The sequence below is a fragment of the Arachis hypogaea genome, chromosome 4 (genome assembly GCF_003086295.3).
Source record: "Arachis hypogaea cultivar Tifrunner chromosome 4, arahy.Tifrunner.gnm2.J5K5, whole genome shotgun sequence".
In the NCBI taxonomy this organism is placed as follows: domain Eukaryota; kingdom Viridiplantae; phylum Streptophyta; class Magnoliopsida; order Fabales; family Fabaceae; genus Arachis; species Arachis hypogaea.
This window is the reverse complement of record NC_092039.1, coordinates 72,881,649-72,891,871: the sequence shown is the minus strand read 5'-3', so window position 1 is coordinate 72,891,871 and position 10,223 is coordinate 72,881,649. Positions and strand designations below refer to the sequence as shown.

Sequence of the window (10,223 nt, the reverse complement as noted above, 5' to 3'; positions counted from 1 at the left end):
CTAATTTGTTACTCCTAGATTTTGGTGAGGATAAACTTTACACCCTTAAGTTTTAGGAAAAACAAGTTTCAGGTTCATAGCACTCGTTTGATTAATTAAATGTCAATTGGAATTGCTGCCTTGTTTTTAGTAATTGGTTATGAATTTTCTGTGAATAGCCCAGCTTCTAAGAGACATAACTAACTCTACAAAGTAGCTATGGACATGAAATTGATACTCAATTAAAGTAGACTCACAGATATTTAAAATACCTCTGGAAGAAACTCAAAAATCCATTTAAATCAAAAGTTATAGCATCTGGAAGTTGGTACTGTAAAACCAGAAAACCAGAAAATTCTGCAGTAACCACTAAACTTAAAAAATTCATATCTTCCAAACCACTTGGCCAAATTCCATGAAGTTTTTATGGGGTAATCGTGAATTATAGGAATTTGTTTGGAAAATGGGTTGGTTCAAAAATCATGCCCAGATTATTCCCAGTTTTTATTTTAAGTTGCTGTCCAAACAGTTTAGAAATTTCTGCAGCAAGACTTCTCAATTTCACTAACCAAATTTAGTCCTCTAGGTTTCCAACTTATACTAATCCACCATTCCTCTTATTCATCACCTTATCTACTTAAATTATATCACAACCCTACCTCGAAACCTCAGTTCCATGTACCTATCAGAAATTACCATGATTTATATCATACAAGTTCACTTTAAAGCATTAAAATTTTGCACTTCTTTTAACAATAATAAACCAACCAATCAATAGAATTTTAGCAACAACAACAATCTTATGAACTTATCACCACAACATTAATCCAAATAACCATACCAACAATTCCACATAAACACCACTCAATCTCAACCATATCATTAAATTGCCATAATCATCAATCCTTCATCCATCATCATTATACAACCCACGTTATCAATTACTCAACACATGCCCATATCAACTTGTCCATCAATACCATAAAGACTAATAATTTAACACCATTAATCGTTTCAACTTATCCTATAGTGCTCTAGCCTAAGTTTTCACAAAACCTTACATATTAAACATGCGAAACCTAAACCATACCTTGGTCGATTACGATATTTAGTCCAAGGCAGCCCCCCAAGTCACTACACAGCCCCTCAAGCTTAGAGAAACCCACAAAAATCTTAGCTCCAATCACTACTAAGCCTCCAACATATACACTTATACACCTAATTTCACATATATCTCCATACATACTCAAAATTCACATTTAACATACTAGAACTGAAATTGGCTAGGGTTTATGAACCTTACCTTGTATATGTCTCAATCGAACCAAAGTCCACTCATTCCTCAACTCAATTTGATCCTATAACATCAATTTATTCAAAATCTTAACACCCAAAAATCTTACTATTTCTGAATTAAAAAAGAGAGAATAGAAACTGGGATTTTGATTTTCTCACCTTGAATGGTACTGGACTTTGTAGAGCTCGTCACTGCGGTCGCGTGGCCACAAACGGTGCGGCGATCGGAGCTCCGGATCAAAAGTTATGTGGATTTGAACTTGTGGTGAGGGTTTGTGAGTTTGCATGTATTCTACCCCTTCCTTGGTGTTGCTTCAGCGTTTATGCTGAATGGAAGGAAGAAGAATGCTTCTTCTAAAGTGAATTTGGGTTGTTGGGTTGGGCTTGGGCCCATTCTGGGTCCGGTTTGACTGGTTCGGCCCATTTGGCCCAATCTTGGGCCAAATCTTATAAAATTGGTGTCAAAATTCTCGTTTTAATTAGCTCTATACTATTTTACTATTAAATTCGCATTTCTAATTTTCTTTTATTAAAATTAATTTATTGACTAATTATTCGCTAATTTAGCAGGGTTTACAGCTAATATCAGAACTAAATCGGAAAACTATACTACAACTCTTCAACCAATCAAAGCTTTCCGTGAAGAATTCGATTTGAGAATCTCTCAGGCTATTTTCATTCAAGTTCACTATGACAAGGAAGAGAGAAAACTTGAAGCAGAATTGGCTCAAATTAATAAAAAACTTGCCAAAATTCAAAAGAGGAGAGCTGATATAGTTACACCTTTAGCCACTGCCCAGCAAGAGCAACAACAACTTGTACAAGAAATCGTTTCTATTGAGGCCAAACAAGAAGAATGCAAGAAACAACTTGACAATGCCCAATATGAAGAATTCATACATGCTGAGGCGCTTTCAGCTTTGGACAATGAAAGGACAAAGCTACGCTCAGACTTGGCAAAACTTATGGCGCCTTACCTATCTTCACCTTAGACTTCAGTATTTGTAATGGTTTTCTTTATTTTCAAACTTATGCACTTTAACTCTAATTCAGGAAGCAATGATATTGCTTCAAATACTTTCCATTAATCGATTTGATTATATTTCCTGAATCGATATCCTTGATTCGATATGCATTTCTAGAATATAATCCTATCACTTGGAAAGGGCCTTCCCAAGTATGGGACCATTTGCCAAGAACTCTCAATTTCTTTTCCATTGGTAAGATAACTTTTAAAACTAACTCGCCTATATTGAAACATTTCTCCTTTATTCGACGATTATAATTTCGAGCAACACTTTCTTTTTGTCGAATCATATTTTCAAGTGCCAATATTCGCTCTAAATCTAATTCATTCAACTCATCAAACATTGCATTCCAATAATCATTGACTAGCAAGTCATTCTATTTTGATACTCTCAAAGTTTCGAATTGATTTCTAATGGTAGCACAGTATCATGGCCATAAACCAAGCTATAAGGCGATGTATCTGTTGACCCTTTTGGTGAATTTCGATAAGCCCATAGTACTTGACTTAACGTTTCGTGCCAAGTTCAAGGTCTATTCCCAATCTGTTCTTTAATCAAACTTATCAGGATTTTATTTGCTGCCTCAACTTGCCCATTGGCCTGTGCATAATAGGGGGTTGAAGTAACCATATGGATGTTCCTCGAGGCTGCAAACTTCTTGATTCGATGACCAGTGAATATAGTCCCTTGATCAGTACTCAAAGTTTGAGGAATTCCAAATCGATGGATTATATGTTCCTCAATAAAATCTATTATTTCATTTTGTCCAACCTCTATTAAAGGAATTGCTTCAACCCACTTTGTGAAATAAGCAATTACCACCCAAATAAATTTATGATGTTTCGATGAAGGATGGTGAATCAATCCAATTAGATCTAAAGCCCAACCTCTAAACGGTTATGGATTTATAATCGAATGTAACTCAGATGCTAGGATCTGTTGTATTGAACCACGATTTTGGCACCCTTGACACACCTTTGCATATTCAATACAATCTTTAATTATAGATGGCCATTACACATGATTGCAATATAGCACCCATTTCATCTTCTTCCCAGCTTGATGAGCACCACATATCCCTTTATGGACTTTGTCCAAAGCAATGTATTTATCATTTTGACTTAGGCATCTCGACAAACTTCTATCGACTTCCTTCTTATACAACTCATCAGCCATCAAGACAAAATTTGTTGCTTGCAATTTTACCTTTCTATCGATTGGGATGCTGAGATTATTTAAATACTCAACAATAGAATTTCTCCAATTGTTATCGTCCATCGATGCCAAATAAGGTAACCAACGAAGGTGAACCCGATTTATGTTCTTGTCCGTAAACAGCTGAGAGAACAACAACATCAGAATATAAGCACGCGCGTATATACGCACGGTCTCTTCACTCGCGTCTGCTGGGAGAACCCAAAACCTCTTATGAAACCATGTGTAGCATACCATCATCTGCTTGACTTTATTCTATAGCGGTAACTCGCCAAACAACTCACGGAACCACACCCATGCGGGTCTTTCGTTCTCCATCAGATTCTCAAAGTTAGTCAGGCACCCACTAACGACCTCTCCATCGATGGAAAGACCCAGCTAATATGCCACATCTTACAAAGTGATGGTGCACTCCCCAAATAGCATGTGAAAAGTGTGTGTCTCAAGACGCCACCTCTCAACAAATGTATTAAGTAGAGGCTCATCAACCCAGAACCATTGACTGTTCAGCCTAGCGAGGTGATACAAGCCAGTAGTTTCCAAATACGGTATAATTCGGTCGTTTAAAGGCATATTCTGTTGTCTCCTGATACCACTAATAACCCTAGTAGGCTGCAAAATGTGGGTAAGAAAATCCTCAACATACGACCAATACTATTAACAGCAAATATAATTTAAAAAATTTATTATACACCCACATTAGTTTTCTATTTTCTCTAATGATAGTAATAACAATAAGAAAACAATAACAATAATAATGACGACAATAACAACAGTTACTAACAAGGATAACAATAACATCAATACGAATAATAATAACAATAACACTAAAACTAATAATAACAACAACAATAATAAAAACAATAACAATAATAACAATACCAACAGAAATAACTGTATTAACAATTACAATAATAATAATAATGCTAACAACTCCCAATACTAATAATAATAATAATAATAATAATAATAATAATAATAATAATAATAATAATAATAATAATAATAATAATAACTAACTTCTTGGTCGATGTATCCAGCCACGTACGCAATGCCATTTAATCGGTACATGCGAGTTTCGTCCTCCATGGCTCCACCACCCAACAGGCACCAAAACCTCCAAGCCTCTCCCACAAACTCTCTCAACCTCCCAGATTGAACAAAATTTGGTTTGGCACAAATGAGAACCGTGATGACTATCCACGGATTATGTATTTATACTACTCTAAGCATAAACCGTGGTAGCCAACAGGGTTTTATGCACACAGTTTTTCTTCTTAAATCGTGGTGACCAAGCAGGGTTTCTAGGTAGCAATTTTTCTTCATAATCCGTGGTAAGCAGCCACGGTTTATGCTCAAAGTTTCCTAAGTAAAAACCGTGCCAACCTCCCATAGTTTATGCACAAATTGGAAACCGTGGTTACCTACCACGGTTTACATAGTAAACAAAAAAGGATACTCACGTAAACTAACTGGAATTGTTGCATTTAAGTAAAGAATCTTCGCAATCATTTTAATCAAGTAAATTGCCCTTTATTTTTCTTTAACAGTAATTATTGTCAGATAAAATAATATAAAAAATAAAAAAATATATTGACCAATTTAGAAGATAATAATTCATTTTTTAATAGAATAAATTATATATTGAATAACAAAAGTTGTTATAATTTTTTTCACACAAACTAATACTCAACGATGGTATTCCGATAATGTTTCCAAGGAATATTAATCAATTTGATAGCTTTTCTAGTGGTACAAGTCTATAAGTTTGAAAACTTGAAAATCATGTCATAAAATGTAAAGTTTTAACAGGTAACAATATTTATCATATTGTTTTGACTTCAAGAATGAATATGATACCAACAAATAAAAATTTTCAGATAAATTTTAACAAAGATAAATCTTTGTAAGTATTACTATCAATGAGAAATTATTCTACTTTAAAGACAAATACTCATTTTTCACGGTATTTTTCAACTCTGTGGGTCGGCGACTAATTCACCACGGATTAAAATTCCATTTATTAAGGGTCTGCTGTTAGCCAATGAATTGTTACACACACAATGTGGGATTCCAATCCCTAATACTTACTTAAGCAGACGAGTGAGATAACTACTCAAAACCCAAATTGATTAAGATAAATACTAATTATTTTTAATATTTTTAACATTAAAATCATATAAACTTTGATTTTAATTATAGCCTTATATAATATTTATAGTGATAATTATTATATATACTTTTTGTTTAAACTTTTTTTTAAAAAAATACTTCACATATTTTTATGTTTTATCCCGTGTAGAAGAAATATACATTAGTTTTAATTAAGGTTTGGGTTTTAAAACTTTATTTTGTTTTGTTATCTATCTAGTGAGTATTAATGTTATTTCTACTGATATGAGTAGGTTGTAGTGAGTCTCAGAACGAATACATGCTAAATTTAGTGAGACACATTGTGTAACATCCTGTTTTTTTTTGTTAGAGTCGCATATGCGGATTTCAGGTTTTATTCGCGTAACGTCTATGATAAGTTTTTTTGTGATCTTTAAATAAAATGAATAATAATATAATATTAAAAATTATGTTATTAAGTAATTTGCTAATATCATTTATATTAGTAATTTATCACTTGATATTGGGTTCGGAAGATTTAAAAAAGCCCGACTTTACTAATATTATTTATATTAGTAATTTATCAATTCTTTATTCTAATTAAATACCACCACTTGAGATAATTATTTGAATTTTTATCAAGTCCAACTACCTTAATTACCTTCCAAGATATTTAAAATTTAACCTTGCTGATTTAGCGGCTCAAAATCGTAACACGCAGCACTAATGCGCCACATGTCGTGGTACATGCCTCCTCCCCTTTAATTAAGTGACACTAGCACAAATCTTCTCTCTCTCTCTCTCTCTCTCTCTCTCTCTCTCTCTCTCTCTCTCTCTCTCTCTCTCTCTCTCTCTCTCTCTCTCTCTCTCCACAAATCAGCCAAAGCTATTCATGGGAGCAATTGGAGGTTTTGTTGATTTTCGGACTTTTCGAGCTTGATTTCTTGGAATTCGTGACCCCCACAAAAATTTTGATCCGATAAAAGTGACTCTATCTTTCTCCTTTATGCGGTGACATGCGTTTTATTCGGTGAAATCTCAAAGTAGAGCTACCTCTTCTAGGAACCAGTTCGGCCAAACTAAGAAAGGGGAGGAACCACTGAGTTTTCAATGTTTCGCTCTGTTTGACCGATCTGAAACCTCCTCCGGTATCTTATGTATGTTCTGCGCTTTACAGAGATAGAATTTGACTCTTTAATTAGTTAAAATTTTGAATTAATTGATATATGTGGTTGGATTATTGTCTGTTGATGTCTGTTGTTCAAATATGTGATTGTTGGCTATTGAAGGTTTAGCTGAATTGCTACTAGATTTGTTGTTGTGTTTTGACCATATTGAGGATGAGGAATTGAGATGTTATTGAATAATTGACTGAAATCTGAGTTATATAATAGTATGCAACTGAGTTCTAACGGTCGGATTTTGATTTGGAATTAATTATAACTAAATGAATATTTTGAACGTAGGTTTCGAGTAAAAAAGAGCAAAGGTTTGGAATTTGAGAAAGATTTAATGAATAAAATTATTTATTTATAAATATAGGAATTTTATTGAAATTAATTGTGTTTGGTTTTTGAAAAAAAATAATGGATTTACAATAAAGGGTTTAAAGTGGAAGACGTTCTTGGAAAAAGTATGACTCTAATCGAACGAAAAAAGGTTTTATTTTGAAAACAGATGAACCGTACCCAATTTACTTATTTCAAAGAATTTTTTAGTATTTAAAAATTTATATAATATTTTGAATAATTTATAAAGTAACCAATGAAGATTGGGTGTCTTTTATAAGAATTTAGAGTTATTTAGAGAAATTTTAAAGTACATCAATTTAATTAAAATAACTTACAGAATATGCCATTTTTCGAAGTTCAAGCATATTTATGTATTTATTCCCGTGGGCATATTTATGCATATTTTTAAAAGTATTTATAGATTTTAAGAATAACTCTGAGATATTTCAAAAAGTGATTATAATGTTAAATCTCATAATCCGCTCTATTTTAATTTATTATTTTTGAGAAATTGTGGAATTAAGGATAAAGAATTATTATATCTTGAAAGTTGTTTGATTATGTGATTAGATAATTATGGTTGGAAGTGCTACACCATTGACTCTTCTTGTCATCGATTTATCCAGTGATTTGCTGAAGAGCAGTACGAGCACTATAGCCCAATAATGTGACCTGTCACTTTAATCGTGAGAGCGGTACGAGCGCTATAGCCCAAAAGCATGTGAGCGCTATAACCCAAGAATGTTCCGGGAACATACCCCAAAGCGATAGCAACGAGAGACAACGTCTGTAAGGATGTAATGTTAGGCACGGGTCAAAAAATGACGGATGAGCTCATTACCTGCACTAGGACTAGACATGCATCATACTTATTTGCGCATATTTCCTGTGTGTTTTAAATTTGTTCTTGTGGTTGTATGTTATGTGCTATTTGCTCTTGATAGTTGTTTGCTCTATGTTTCTTTGTTGTGGTCTGATTGATCTAGGACACGTGGCCGATATATATAAAAAGCAACTTAACTTGTTTCATCCCGACCCTACTAAGAACTCCCTAGTTATTACCCCTATCTTCCTACATGTGTCATTTTCTATGAGCGCATGCAGCATTATGTGTACGAGGAACCTGTCCTTCACAGCTTCTATATGGTGGCTGCACTACCTCGAGTTCATAAGTATGTAGTTAGAGATCTTTCCTTTCAACACTCGCTAACTTCACCCCTCTTTGATATTGATGCAGCATATGCTTTTTCGCTATCTTGATTACATCCTGATTCTATTCATCATCTTTTTTATCACGTGCATGGAGTTCCTGTTCCAGCATAGTAGAATGGTCAGGAGGTGCCTGAGCCTGGCTCTATCATCGATGACTACATCCCCGAGTCTCCTCTAATAGATTTGGATAGGTCAATAGAGTTTCATTCTACTCACTCCTCTGACCATTTCACTATAGAACCTATTGGGACTTCCGCTGCAGCTTCTGGTAAGCCCTCAGCAGTTGAGCAGATTTCTCCTAATGGTACAGCTTTCGCAGATGATAGTAGTGATGGTAGTCGCCAGAGTACATCAGAGGTCATCGTTATTTCTGACGACGAGGACATCGTGGAGATATAGATTGTGGATCTGAATTCTGAGGATGATGAGGATCCCGAGATAGATATAGAGATCATGGACTTGACTTCTGATAGTGATTAGGTAGTGACATCAGCATCTTCTTTTGGCAACCCTCCGGTTTAGTGCTTTTTTTTATTTTAGACTCTCACTTTTGTTTTTTTAGAGTGGTGCACGAAACTAGCTCCGCAGAATTCGCACAGATAGACCGACAAGTATACCGGGTCATCCAAGTAATACCTGAGGTGAGTCAGGATCAATTGCACGAGGATTGTTGGTTTGAGCAAGCAGTGGACACCTTGCAAATCTTAGTTAGGCAGATAGAAAATATAGTTTGTCATGGAAAAAGCATAAAACAAATAGTTAAATAAATGTTGCTGGATAGACGAGAATTCAATGGTGATAGAATGGTTGAGGCTTTGGAGATGCTTTGTCTTTCCGGATTAACTTTTCTTGCTATCTTCTTCAATAACTTTCTAACTCCTTCAATGGCAGCCGTAAGTGATTAACTCATGTCCTCTCATCAAGTTAACCTCCTCCATTACAGTAATCCACCATGTTGAGATGACTCATGACCTCTCATCAAGCCACCTCTAGGTTTCTCACTGTAGCAGAAGATGAAGCTCTAAGCAATCCACTCCCCTTCATGATCCTACTCAAGGTGGCCCAGACAAGGCAGATCTTCCGGATCAGAGAGTGCTGCTTCTCTAACTCTTACCTTAATGCCACAGAGACTTCACACACCCATAGTCAACGGGATTATATGTCACATATCCAAAGTCGCTCAGATGTTTTATTGGAATCCGGAATGCAATCTCTAGCTTTAGTTCAACGCTATCCGGGTCAGGAATTGCATGGAACCTATGTAGAACAAAGGTGATTGTCATGGTTCATCCTCAATTCATAAGATGAAGAACGATGTTTCATAAGAGAATAGAAACAAACATATTAAATGAAAACAGTAATATTATTGATCCATGAAACTCAGCAGAGCTCCTAACCTTAACCTTAGGAGGTTAACGACTCATGTTGATAGAAAAAATAAAATGGAAATGTAAAAGTGGGCAAGAGTCCTCTAATAAGGATGAACTCTTGTATATATATACTAATCGAATGACTAAGGATTACAAAAATAAGATAAACTAAGTTGATAGTGCAAAAATTCATACTTCTGGGGCCCACTTGGTAATTGTTTGGACTGAGCTTGAGTATTTCCCATGAGCTAGTACTCCTTAGGGGCATTGAACACTAGCTAAAGACTCCATCCTGAGCGTTGGATGCCAGCTGCTCCCCTGTGGGCGCTGGACGCCAGGAATAGGGCTGGTGGCTGGTGTTGAACGTCAATTTTGGGCCTTCATTTCCGAAGCAAAGTATAGGCTATTATATATTTTTGGAAAGTCCTGGATGTTAGCTTTCCATAGCCGGTGAGAGCCTGCCATTTGGACTTCTATAGCTGCAGAAAAGCTCTTTCGAG

General features: G+C 35.1%; 1 protein-coding gene across 1 annotated transcript; it reads right to left on the bottom strand.

Annotated features, from left to right (window-relative positions):
• Nucleotides 1-2,828: 2,828 nt before the first annotated feature.
• Nucleotides 2,829-3,581, bottom strand: LOC112794924 (uncharacterized). Its single transcript, XM_025836890.1, has 2 exons — nt 3,342-3,581; nt 2,829-3,101 (listed from the first exon to the last, which is right to left on the bottom strand). Exons 1-2 carry the CDS (start codon nt 3,579-3,581, stop codon nt 2,829-2,831), a joined length of 513 nt encoding a protein of 170 aa, XP_025692675.1.
• Nucleotides 3,582-10,223: the final 6,642 nt, after the last annotated feature.